Genomic DNA, 13,663 nt, shown 5'->3' with positions numbered 1-13,663 from the left:
GAGTTTCTTGCCTTGGCAAATCGCGCTGTTAAGACACTGATGCCCTTTGCAACCACGTACCTATGTGAGAGTGGATTCTCGGCCCTCACTAGCATGAAAACTAAATACAGGCACATAATGTGTGTGGAAAATGATTTATGACAGACTCTCCAATACAACCCAACATTGCAGAGTTACAGTGCCTTGCGAAAGTATTCGGCCCCCTTGAACTTTGCGACCTTTTGCCACATTTCAGGCATCAAACATAAAGATATAAAACTGTATTTTTTGTGAAGAATCAACAACAAGTGGGACACAATCATGAAGTGGAACGACATTTATTGGATATTTCAAACTTTTTTAACAAATCAAAAACTGAAAAATTGGGCGTGCAAAATTATTCAGCCCCCTTAAGTTAATACTTTGTAGCGCCACCTTTTCCTGCGATTACAGCTGTAAGTCGCTTGGGGTATGTCTCTATCAGTTTTGCACATCGAGAGACTGACATTTTTTCCCATTCCTCCTTGCAAAACAGCTCGAGCTCAGTGAGGTTGGATGGAGAGCATTTGTGAACAGCAGTTTTCAGTTCTTTCTACAGATTCTCGATTGGATTCAGGTCTGGACTTTGACTTGGCCATTCTAACACCTGGATATGTTTATTTTTGAACCATTCCATTGTAGATTTTGCTTTATGTTTTGGATCATTGTCTTGTTGGAAGACAAATCTCCGTCCCAGTCTTTTGCAGACTCCATCAGGTTTTCTTCCAGAATGGTCCTGTATTTGGCTCCATCCATCTTCCCATCAATTTTAACCATCTTCCCTGTCCCTGCTGAAGAAAAGCAGGCCCAAACCATGATGCTGCCACCACCATGTTTGACAGTGGGGATGGTGTGTTCAGCTGTGTTGCTTTTACGCCAAACATAACGTTTTGCATTGTTGCCAAAAAGTTCAATTTTGGTTTCATCTGACCAGAGCACCTTCTTCCACATGTTTGGTGTGTCTCCCAGGTGGCTTGTGGCAAACTTTAAACAACACTTTTTATGGATATCTTTAAGAAATGGCTTTCTTCTTGCCACTCTTCCATAAAGGCCAGATTTGTGCAATAAACGACTGATTGTTGTCCTATGGACAGAGTCTCCCACCTCAGCTGTAGATCTCTGCAGTTCATCCAGAGTGATCATGGGCCTCTTGGCTGCATCTCTGATCAGTCTTCTCCTTGTATGAGCTGAAAGTTTAGAGGGACGGCCAGGTCTTGGTAGATTTGCAGTGGTCTGATACTCCTTCCATTTCAATATTATCGCTTGCACAGTGCTCCTTGGGATGTTTAAAGCTTGGGAAATCTTTTTGTATCCAAATCCGGCTTTAAACTTCTTCACAACAGTATCTCGGACCTGCCTGGTGTGTTCCTTGTTCTTCATGATGCTCTCTGCGCTTTTGACGGACCTCTGAGACTATCACAGTGCAGGTGCATTTATACAGAGACTTGATTACACACAGGTGGATTGTATTTATCATCATTAGTCATTTAGGTCAACATTGGATCATTCAGAGATCCTCACTGAACTTCTGGAGAGAGTTTGCTGCACTGAAAGTAAAGGGGCTGAATAATTTTGCACGCCCAATTTTTCAGTTTTTGATTTGTTAAAAAAGTTTGAAATATCCAATAAATGTCGTTCCACTTCATGATTGTGTCCCACTTGTTGTTGATTCTTCACAAAAAAATACAGTTTTATATCTTTATGTTTGAAGCCTGAAATGTGGCAAAAGGTCGCAAAGTTCAAGGGGGCCGAATACTTTCGCAAGGCACTGTATATGCATCCTTTCAAGCACACCCTTCTTATTAACCTGTGGTGAGTTATTCAACATTTTTGATGAACAAATAAGGTTTTATATGTAAAATGGCTAAATAAAGAGATTTTGTTGTAATGTTTGAGTCACTCAAATATTACATGAATAAACATTAGACATGGCAAAATGTATAGAATTGCAAGAAAATGTCTGAGTGAAAAGTTTGGGAACCCCTGCCCTAAAGCATGAAACACACAGAGAATCTCACTGCCGATAGACTGCTGACAGGTACTTATCACAGTGGGAGGCCGGTCCTTCTCTTGCTAGAACAAAAGCGGTACCTGCTGTGTGCCGATCCGGTAGCGACGAACCTACCGATTCTACTTGTAGAATGGCAATGCTCGTCAGTGGCTAACCACTTGACTTTGAGCCAATCAGAGAGCACAAACTCCCACGTGGGGGAGCCAAATATATATATTCTAACGTTAGCTAGCTAACTAAACATTTGTCTACGGGCTGGCACTGGCAGCATGGGATTATGGTGAATTCAATTGTTTCTTCGTCATCGTGCTAGGTGGCCATCTGGCTAGTAACAACAAGGGCTTTCTACAAAATAGCAACATTAGTGCAGATAGCTTGGAATCTAGACCATAAGCAATAAACATGGATATGCATTGCCAAACAACGCTACTGCCATCTTCTGGTTTGGAGTATTTTAACAAGGCTGAGTGGCTGACGACTTCAAGATCTTTGCTGTGTGAATACAAAAGAGATTATTTGCCGACACTGTTCAGAAGTGCTAAGTAATGTCAGTAGTCAAACATTTGACAGTCCTACTGGTGTGTCTGAGCTTTAACAAAGTGATAAATGCATGTTTCCTTCTTGTAGATGACTCTCCACCAACACTAGAGCTTTCATGCCCAGTGTCGTCCCCCCTGCCAGGCGATGCCCCACCTGAACCACCCTTACTGGGCCTAGTGACCACAGGGCGAAGGTCACCAGGGCGCTCCTACAAGCGGCAGAGAGCCTCCCGTAGTGGGGGCAACGGGCGGAGTGATGATGATGCTGAAGTTGGGGAGACACCGACACCGTGCAAACAGGAGGAGGCTTCTCAAGAGGTCTCTCCTTTGGAAACTCCCAGTCCTCCCATGAACGCCTGTCCTTTGGTTGGAGTTGGCCGTCGTACATCTGTTCTGTTCAAGAAAGCTAAAAATGGAGTAAGACTCGCAAAGAACAAGGCGGCTCAGTTACAGAACAGACGGACCACTGAGGCTAAAACCAATGGCTTGGACCGTACCCCCACCATTCCAAAACCTCCCAGTGTGACCGCCCTCTCCAACCCTGCCCCTCCCCCCACACCGCCCACACCCTCCTCACCGTCATCCCACCACCTGAGGTCCAGAGGGTCCAACTCTGACAGCGAGGCAGACAAGCCCCTTCATCTCGTCAAAGAGGATGGTAGATACAAAAAAATTAATTTTCATTTGCTCTGTCATTTCATTCGAGCTCTCTTTCTGAGATCCCCAAAGATTGGAAAGCTGCCGCAGGCATCCCCCTCTTCAAAGGGGGAGACACTCTAGACCCAAACTATTATAGACCTATATCCATCCTGCCCTGCCTTTCTAAAATCTTCGAAAGCCAAGTTAACAAACAGACCATTGACCATTTCGAATCCCACCGTACCTTCTCCACTATACAATCTGGTTTCCGAGCTGGTTATGGGTGGACCTCAGCCATGCTCAAGGTCCTAAGCGATATCATAACCGCCATCGATAAAATACTGTGCAGCCGTCTTCATCGACCTGGCAAAGGCTTTCGACTCTGTCAATCACCGTATTCTTATTGGCAGACTCAATAGCCTTGGCTTCTCAAATGACTGCCACGCCTGGTTCACCAACTACTTCTCAGATAGAGTTCAGTGTGTCAAATCGGAGGGCTTGTTGTCCGGACCTCTGGCAGTCTCTATGGGGGTGCCACAGGGTTTAATTCTCGGGCCGACTCTTTTATCTGTATATATCAATGCTGCTGGTGATTCTCTGATCTACCTCTGCGCAGACGACGCCATTCTGTATACATCTGGCCCTTTGGACACTGTGTTAACAAACCTCCGAACGAGCTTCAATTCCATACAACACTCCTTCCGTGGCCTCCAACTGCTTTTAAATGCTAGTAAAACTAAGTGCATGCTCTTCAACCGATTGCTGCCCGCACCCTCCTGCCCGACTAGCATCACTACTCTGGACGGTTCTGACTTAGAATATGTGGACAACTACAAATACCTAGGTGTCTGGTTGGATTGTAAACTCTCCTTCCAGACTCACATTAAGCATCTCCAATCCAAAATAAAATCTAGAATCGGCCTCCTTTTTCGCAACAAAGCATCCTTCACTCATGCTGCAAAACTGACTACTGATCCTTTACTTCGGCGATGTCATTTACAAAATAGCCTTCAACACTCTACTCAGCAAATTTGACGCAGTCTAACACAGTGCCATCTGTTTTGTCACCAAAGCCCCATATACTACGCACCACTGCAACCTGTATGCTCTCGTTGGCTGGCCCTCACTTCATATTCATCGCCAAACCCACTGGCTACAGGTCATCTATAAGTTTTGCTAGGTAAAGCCCCGCCTTATCTTAGCTCACAAGTCACCATAGCAACACTCACCCGTAGCACACGCTCCAGCAGGTATATTTCACTGATCATCCCCAAAGCCAACACCTCATTTGGCCGCCTTTCCTTCCAGTTCTCTGCTGCCATTGACTGGAATGAATTGCAAAAATCACTGAAGCTGGAGTCTTATATCTCCTTCTCTAACTTTAAGCATCAGCTGTCAGAGCAGCTTACCGATCACTGTACCTGTACACAGCCAATCTGTAAATAGCACACCCAACTACCTCATCACCCATATTGTTACTTATATTCTTGCTCTTTTGCACCCCAGTATCTCTACTTGCATATCATCATCTGCACATCTATCACTCAAGTCTTAATGCTAAATTGTAATTATTTTGCCTCTATGGCCTATTTATTGCCTTACCTCTCCTACTCTTCCACATTTGCACACACTGTACATAGATTTTTCTATTGTGTTATTGACTGTGTTGTTTTGTTGCACTGCTTTGCTTTATCTTGGCCAGGTCGCAGTAGTAAATGAGAACTTGTTCTCAACTGGCTTACCTGGTTAAATAAAAAAGAAAAGCTGTATGTGGTTGTATTAACAAGTTATTACTTATTATAAAGGAAAACATGTCTTCACCCTTTATTTGTGAGGGTTGAATATGGGAAGAGAGGGTAGATAATAATGATGACATCAATTAACAGAATTTGTATTCTACTAGGCTTGACAAATGGGCTAGGAAAGCACAAAGAGGACTCCTCAGACCCACAATCCAATGACCAAAAACACAGGTGAGAATCTCTCTGAACACCTGATGCTCTGATTTGCAAGATGGAATATATTCAGAAATAACACGCATCTTCCCTTTGTTCTGTTTATGGATGTAGTGCCCCCCTGCTACCCAAACGCAGTCGTGGTAAACCAGCTCTGGCTAAAGTCCCAGAGAGGCAGAATGGAGGCTCAGGTGAGTGTGTCCATGCACCACATATCTTAGGGTCAGACATAATAGCTATGATTTCGCAAATATGGATATATACAGTCGGGTGGAAAATGATTGGCACCCTTGATAAAGATGAGCAAAAAATAAAGAATACAAATACCAAGCTATATTGTATGCTACATTTTTGGGGTGGAAATTATATTATTTTATACTAATACAATTGCTCAGAGAAAAGGTAATACTTTTTTTCTCTCAAAGATAGGGGTCAACATGATTGCCACCTCTAAAGAGTGTTATAAATCAAATCTGCATTAACATTCTACTTTTTAAATGTAATCTCAGTTTAAGGAACCATATTGTGGTCTTCCATGGCTTCTTGTTTCACTGGGGTATAAAAATGAGGTAACACCCTTGTAAAATCCCTTTGTCAACCATCACCATGGGAACTTACAAATGAAAAGAGAAAAATGTTGGTTGACCTTCAGGCAAAACATTATTTTGCTATTAAAACAATAACACTCTTATTAAAGGTCAACTTCCCATGAAAACCAACTTCTCCTTTTGAAAATGGCCTATGTTGCATTTATTCTAGTTTCAAAATTGGCTACAAAGTTTAAATAGGATGATTTTGGTCATCATGTCGGTCTCGTCTGCATCATGATTTACTTGAGGGTTTGAGTTTAAATTATGTCAACAATTCATGCCCCTTTTGCCTATAAAGACGTAGGGGGCACCGTGTTTTCTGGGAAAGACTGGGCGAGTTCGCTTTGCATGGCCCAGTGCCCGGAGAGGGTGCAGACCTCATCTTAGGAGCACCAATGGAATGGTCGAAAATGAGCAGACCCGGCGCACCAGGCCATGCAAAACAAATTCCACAAACAACACAAGTATCTTTTGCAGTAGCTTGATGTGCAATGCTCATGTCCTACCCATGCCCGCGATGTTAAGGCCCTACCATACCCAGGCCCGATTGCTTCTGCCAAATGTACGACCCAAATCAGAAATAACTTGTTCCTTTAGTAAATCCATGACTTGCTCCTCTCTGTCTGTCACTCGCTCCCTAGGTGCAACGCGCTCTGCGTCGCCATAGCAACGTCTTCGCTCGGGCTGCTCTGCTCAATGAAGAGAGATGAGCGAGTAGTTAGCTGAAGCTACTTATCGTCATTCTAAACTCTGACAAAACTCAAGGAACTTCTCTCCTGTCTTATATTTGACGAGGTGGAAGCACTTCTGACACCACGTTATGATCTTAGTCAGAGCATGAGCAAATGGCTCTGCTTCAAAATGCTAGTGATCAATTTAGTGATGCCTTGCCCGTACCCTAGTTATCGATGGAGAACAAAAACCCAGGCCTTACCCGGCCCTAACCCGGTGCATAATGTCGATGTCTGTCAGGCTCGGGTTGGATAGCAGAGCACTAATGCACATATTGATCGAGAAATGGCTACTCTAGTGAAAATGGGCTTCCGTAGAAGTTGTTCAACAATCAGATGTCCAGGAAAGGTATTACAGCCAATGCTAGCTACAAGTTTTGCTGGCAGTAAGACCGTGCCTGGTGGTGTTGCTGACGGTGAGTTGGTTCCACTAGCTAGCTACATTATTTGATTAGACTAGTGAGTAGCAAGGCGTTGTAGAACAAGTGTCTCAAGAAACACATTCCAGACACTAGTTCTTGCTATCTTGGCATAGCTGTGATTTGACTGAGAAATATCAGGTAGCTAACATGAGATAGAGAAAAAAAAGCCTTTGAGAGCAACCAACAAATGTAAACGCCAGGAGTTTGCTAAACGCATTGGCACTTGGAATGAACCGGTGCTATGGTCAAGCTGACATGGAAATTGAGCTCTTTGGCCACGCACACCAGTGGTGGGGTTGATGTGGGAAGAAAAAATAATATTCAGAAAATAACCTCATACCTACTGGAAAATATGGTGGTATTTGATGTTCTGGGGCTATTTTGCTTCCGGTGGTCCTGGGACCCTTAAGGTCAACGGCATCATGAACTTTACCAAGTACCAGGACATTTTAGCCAAAAACCCTGTTGCCCCTGCCAGGAGGCTAAAACTTAGCCGGAAGTGGACCTTCCAGCAAGAGAATAACCCCTAGTACACATCCAATTCCACAAAGAAATGTAAGATTTGGTATGGAAGAATAGCCTAAGATGCGTTCTACAATCTCATAAAACACTTTAGAAGAAGGTTCAGTGCCGTTATCATCGCATGGGGAGTTTTGCAGAGTATTGAAAACAGTGGTGCCAATTTTGACCCCTATCCTTTTAAAATGATTTTTTTGTATTACTTGTTAAACAAAATCTCTCTCTGAGCAGTTGTATTAGTATAAAATAATTGTATTATTTATTTTAAGTCTTTTTTTCATCTTAATCAAGGGTGCCAATCATTTTGGACACATTTTAGAAAATTCTATAAAATTATAGAATTCATGATATAAAAAAAAAAAAATCCATGTCAATTTGAGTTAAACATCCCTTGTCTTTGTCCTCAGGGATGAGTATTCTTTTGCCCTTTGAAAGTCAGACAGAGCTCACACCATTGGACTTGGTCTGGGCTAAGTGTCGTGGATATCCATCATACCCAGCAATGGTGAGAGAACATGAGTTATGTCATTAATTCATTGCATGTACGTACCTACAGTGCCTTCAGAAAGTATTCACAACCCTTCACTCTTTCCACATTTTGTTGTTACGGCCTCATTTTATTATGAATTACATTTAGATTGTGTCACTGATCTACAAACAAATCCCCATAATGTGAAAGTGTGTGAAATTATGTTTTGAATGTATTTTTATTTTTTTACAAATTAATAAAAAATGAAGAGGTTAAATGTCTTGAGTCAATAAATATTCAACCCCTTTGTTTATGGCAAAAAAAAAAATATATATATATATATATATATATATAAATAAAACATTTGGTTGCAAATTTATAAAGAAAATACAACTGAAATATCACATTTGCATAAGTATTCACACCCTTTACTCAGTACTAAGTTGAAGCACCTTTGTCAGCGATTAGGTATGCTATTTGTCTTTTTAGGTGTGACGCTACAAGCTTTGCACACCTGTATTTGGGGAGTTTCTCCCATTCTTCTATACAAATCCTCTCAAGCTCTGTCAGGTTGGATGAGGAGTGTCGCTGCACAGCTATTTTCAGGTCTCTCCATGTTCGATTGGGTTCAAGTCCGGGCTCTGGCTGGGCCACTCAAGGACATTCAGAGACTTGTCCTGAAGCTACTTGTGCTTTTTCTTGGCTGTGTGCTTAGGGTTGTTGTCCTACTCACCCTAGTCTGAGGTCCAGAGCGCTCTGGAGCAGGTTTCTCTCTGTACTTTGCTCTGCTCATCTTTCCCTCAATCCTGACTGTTGCTGAAAAACATCCCCACAGCATGATGCTGCCACCACCATGCTTCACTGTAGGGATGGTGCTAGGTTTCCTCCAGACTTGGCATTCAGGCCAATCTTGGTTTCATCAGACCAGAGAATGTTGTTTCTCATGGTTGGAGAGTCCTTTAGGTGCCTCCAAGTGGGCTGTCATGTGTCTTTTACTGAGGGGTGGCTTCCGTCTGGCCACTCTACCATAAAGGCCTGATTGGTGGAGGGCTGCAGAGATGGCTGTCCTTCTGGAAGGTTCTCCCATCTACACAGAGGAGCTCTGTCAGAGTGATCATCGGGTTCTTGGTCACCTCCCTGACTAAGGCCCATCTCCGGCGATTGCTCAGTTTGGCCGGGCGGCCAGCTCTAGAAAGAGTCTTGGTCATTCCAAATTTCTTCCATTGAAGAATGAAGGAGGCCATTCTGTTCTTGGGGACCTTCAATGCTGCTGAAATGTTTTGTTACCCTTCCCCAGATCTGTGCCTTGACACAATCCTGTCTCTGAGCTCTACAGATAATTACTTCGACCTCATGGCTTGGTCTTTGCTCTGACATTCACTGTCTCATAGCAATGGGTCTGAATACTTATGTAAATAAGCTATTTCTGTTTTCTATTTTTAATACATTTGCACAAATTTTTAAAACATGTTTTCGCTTTGTCGAATATTTAATACATTTTAGAATAAGTCAAGGTGTCTGAATACTTTCCGCATGAACTCTCTCTGTGTGCGATAATGGTGTGTAACATGATTTTTGAATGACTAGCCCATCTCTGTACCCCACGCATACAATTATCTGTAAGTTCCCTCAGTCGAGCAGTGAATTTCAAGCACAGATTCAACTACAAAGACCAGGGATGTTTTGTCAATGCCTTGCGAAGAAGGGCACCTATTGGTAGATGGGTAGATATCACTTTGAGCATGGTGAAATTATTAATGACACTTTGGATGGTGTATCAATACACTCAGTCACTACAAACATACAGGTGTCCTTCCTAACTATTGACGGAGAGGAAGGAAACCACTCAGGGGTTTCACCATGGTGATTTTCAACCAGTTACAGAGTTAAATGGCTGTGATAGAACTGAGGATGGCTCAAAAAGATTGTAGTTACTCCACAATACTAACCTAAATGTGAAAAGTGAAAAGAAGGAAGCATGTACTGAATAAAACATCTTCCAAAACATGCATCCTGTTTGCAATAAGGCACTATTTATTTTTATTTTTTTATTTCACCTTTATTTAACCAGGTAGGCTAGTTGAGAACAAGTTCTCATTTGCAACTGCGACCTGGCCAAGATAAAGCATAGCAGTGTGAGCAGACAACACAGAGTTACACATGGAGTAAACAATTAACAAGTCAATAACACAGTAGAAAACAAAGGGGGAGTCTATATACAATGTGTGCAAAAGGCATGAGGAGGTAGGCGAATAATTACAATTTTGCAGATTAACACTGGAGTGATAAATGATCAGATGGTCATGTACAGGTAGAGATATTGGTGTGCAAAAGAGCAGAAAAGTAAATAAATAAAAACAGTATGGGGATGAGGTAGGTGAAAATGGGTGGGCTATTTACCAATAGACTATGTACAGCTGCAGCGATCGGTTAGCTGCTCAGATAGCTGATGTTTGAAGTTGGTGAGGGAGATAAAAGTCTCCAACTTCAGCGATTTTTGCAATTCGTTCCAGTCACAGGCAGCAGAGTACTGGAACGAAAGGCGGCCAAATGAGGTGTTGGCTTTAGGGATGATCAGTGAGATACACCTGCTGGAGCGCGTGCTACGGATGGGTGTTGCCATCGTGACCAGTAAGCTGAGATAAGGCGAAGCTTTACCTAGCATGGACTTGTAGATGACCTGGAGCCAGTGGGTCTGGCGACGAATATGTAGCGAGGGCCATCCGACTAGATATACAAGTCACAGTGGTGGGGGGTATAAGGTGCTTTGGTGACAAAACGGATGGCACTGTGATAGACTGCATCCAGTTTGCTGAGTAGAGTGTTGGAAGCCATTTTGTAGATGACATCGCCGAAGTCGAGGATCGATAGGATAGTCAGTTTTACTAGGGTAAGCTTGGCGGCGTGAGTGAAGGAGGCTTTGTTGCGGAATAGAAAGCCGACTCTTGATTTGATTTTCGATTGGAGATGTTTGATATGAGTCTGGAAGGAGAGTTTGCAGTCTAGCCAGACACCTAGGTACTTATAGATGTCCACATATTCTAGGTCGGAACCATCCAGGGTGGTGATGCTAGTCGGGCATGCGGGTGCAGGCAGCGATCGGTTGAAAAGCATGCATTTGGTTTTACTAGCGTTTAAGAGCAGTTGGAGGCCACGGAAGGAGTGTTGTATGGCATTGAAGCTTGTTTGGAGGTTAGATAGCACAGTACTAAAGTAATACTGCAAAAAATTGTGGCAAATACAACACATCACCGAGTTCCACTCCCCATATTTTCAAGCATGGTGGTGGCGCCATCAGGTTATGGGTATGCTTGTCATCCGCAAGGATTAGGGAGTTTTTTTAGGATTAAAATAAAAAGTCCCAGAGGTAAACCTGGTCTGCTTCCAACACATTGTGAGACAAATCCACCTTTCAGCAGGTCAATAACCTAATACGCAAGGCCAAACTGGAGATACTTGCCAAGACAACATTGAATGTTTCTGAGGGGCTTAGTTACAGTTTACTTAAATCGACTTGAAAATATATGGCGAGACTTGAAAATAGCTGTCTAGCAATGATCAACAACCAACATGACAGAGCTCGAAGAATTCTAAAAAGCATAATGAGCAAATATTGTACAATCCAGGCGTGGAAAGCTCTTAGAGACTTACCCAGAAAGACTCACAGCTGTAATTGCTGCCAAAGGTGATTCTAATATGTATTGACTCAGGTGGTTGAATACTTATGTAATAAAAATATATTCGTGTTTTGTCCATTTAATTAAAAAAATAATGTACATTCTTCCACACGGACAAGAGTATTTTGTGTAGATCGTTGTCACAACATGGCAATTAAATACATTTTAATCTTACTTTGTCACACAACAATTTGAGTGTGGAAATGAGTGTGAACACTTTCTGAAGGCACTGCAATAGACTTGGCTTGATTTTCAAGAGTTTTTGGTTTGGCACACGTAACGGTTGACAAGTTACCATCTTTTAGATGTCGTTGAGTTTGACTTTACCAGTTGTTGTTGTAGCACAGAGAGTAACCGGATACATAAACCGCCAATTGATTTCCCCAGGTTGTTGACCCTGACATGCCTCAGGAAGGGCTTCTTCACAACGGCATCCCCATCCCCGTGCCTCCTGGGGACGTGCTCAAACTAGGGGAGCGGCGGCAGAAAGCGACAGGGGAGAGGCACTACCTCGTGCTGTTCTTCGACACCAAAAGGACCTGGTAAGAAAGTAAAGATGAGTGTTCTGCTGAATGACAAGTCACATAGTTGCTGGATAGTTGATGTGTGTGTCTATTGATTCCCTGCTATTGTATCAACAAAAAAAACATTCCTTACCCTAGAACACTTTTTAATGGGTCCAGGAAAATAGAGCTGGTCTAAAGAGGTTTCCTTCCTATTGTATTTGTTCTGTTGAACCTTCTTGCTGCTTTTCAGGCAATGGCTCCCACGGGACAAGTTGCTGCCAATGGGGATGGATGACACAGTGGACAAACTGCGGCTGATGGAGGGCAAGAAGCCCAGCGTCCGCAAGTCTGTACACACGGCATACGACCGTGCCATGATACACCTGAACCACGTTATGAACCACGCCAAGGGGAACCTCAGTTTCAACCCCTCCAATTTCATATGAAGGATTTTTATCAGTGTGCAAATCCACCGTAATCTGTCTGGTTAGGAGGGATCAAACCAATAACAAAGAGCTTGAGTGAGAGAAGAACGACCCTATCTTCATGAATTCACCAGATGGTGGACATGGAATTTGAGTGGTTTGATATACTTAAGTGAGTGATGGTCTGGTTGACTCTCATCTCTTCTGGTGAACATTATCATTTTGGAATTGGGGGGAAATGTGAGAGGGGTTCCTAAGACATGATAAAATGTGATTATTCATTGTGATTTTAGTTTTGGACTTTTACACAACCACTCTGTTGCAATGAGTCTAGTGATATTATGGTTGTTTTAGGCCAAGTGAATCAAGAAAATACATAGTATTTGTTTTCTCCTCAAAAGGGATTTGCTAGATTCAAAGCATATTCAGATTGTATTTGTCATTGAAATACCATGCTTCTTAAACATATTTTTACACATTGTGAAGGATTTTCTTTTTTTTTTTTTTTTTAATATTGAAGTGAAAATTGTGTGCTTGTTGCAGCTATTTGATGGAACTTGAGGACTTTTGAATGTCTAGTCAGGACAATGGAGATGATGCTGTTTCTCACCGGTCATGTCAGCGGTCACTGCAACCACTTTCTTTTTTTAACAAGGTCAATATCTTGGCGAAATATTATTTGCAAACCCTCCAATGACTTGAAAAGCACAATCTGTCAGTTAGAAAAGGTTTCTAGAACATATGAGCTGTGAAGCCATAGGTATATCAAAAAAAATGTGATATAACTAATGTGTAGAAGCATATGCACATCATGTTGTATATATGTAAATGTCTGTGTTTATAATACACAAAGTAATTTAAGGAATGCAAAAATCTAATTAGATTTTAATTTACATCGTGTGACAATTTGAAAGTGTTATTTAAAAATAAATACGGAAAAAGATGAAGCTCTGTAGCTATTTGTATCAGTGACGATACTTATTGAGATATCAGAGAATGTGGTCAGTTGGCACAAAACCCTGTAATTGTGTCAGCATAAAAGTGCACCAGCCTCCTAGACTGAGGTGGCAGAGGACTTCTGGATCTTGTCATTTGAATTGTACCACAAGATCTACAATCTGTCTGAAACGATATTTTATCACAATAAATAAATTGTTTGAAA

General features: G+C 42.2%; 1 protein-coding gene across 1 annotated transcript in view; it reads left to right on the top strand.

Moving 5' to 3' along the window:
* brpf3a (bromodomain and PHD finger containing, 3a) overlaps nt 1-13,663 on the top strand; it is a 24,942-nt gene extending 11,279 nt beyond the window's left edge. The window contains exons 8-13 of the mRNA XM_021609344.3: nt 2,657-3,226; nt 5,111-5,180; nt 5,277-5,353; nt 7,832-7,929; nt 11,958-12,112; nt 12,327-13,663. Of these exons, the coding sequence (XP_021465019.2) occupies nt 2,657-3,226; nt 5,111-5,180; nt 5,277-5,353; nt 7,832-7,929; nt 11,958-12,112; nt 12,327-12,522 (1,166 nt within the window). The 3' untranslated portion in view covers nt 12,523-13,663. The remainder of the gene's footprint in view (nt 1-2,656; nt 3,227-5,110; nt 5,181-5,276; nt 5,354-7,831; nt 7,930-11,957; nt 12,113-12,326) is intronic.

Source organism: Oncorhynchus mykiss, chromosome 7, assembly GCF_057628025.1.
Source record: "Oncorhynchus mykiss isolate SJ-2025 chromosome 7, ASM5762802v1, whole genome shotgun sequence".
Taxonomy (NCBI): Eukaryota; Metazoa; Chordata; class Actinopteri; order Salmoniformes; family Salmonidae; genus Oncorhynchus; species Oncorhynchus mykiss.
This window is presented reverse-complemented; position numbering and strand designations above follow the sequence as displayed.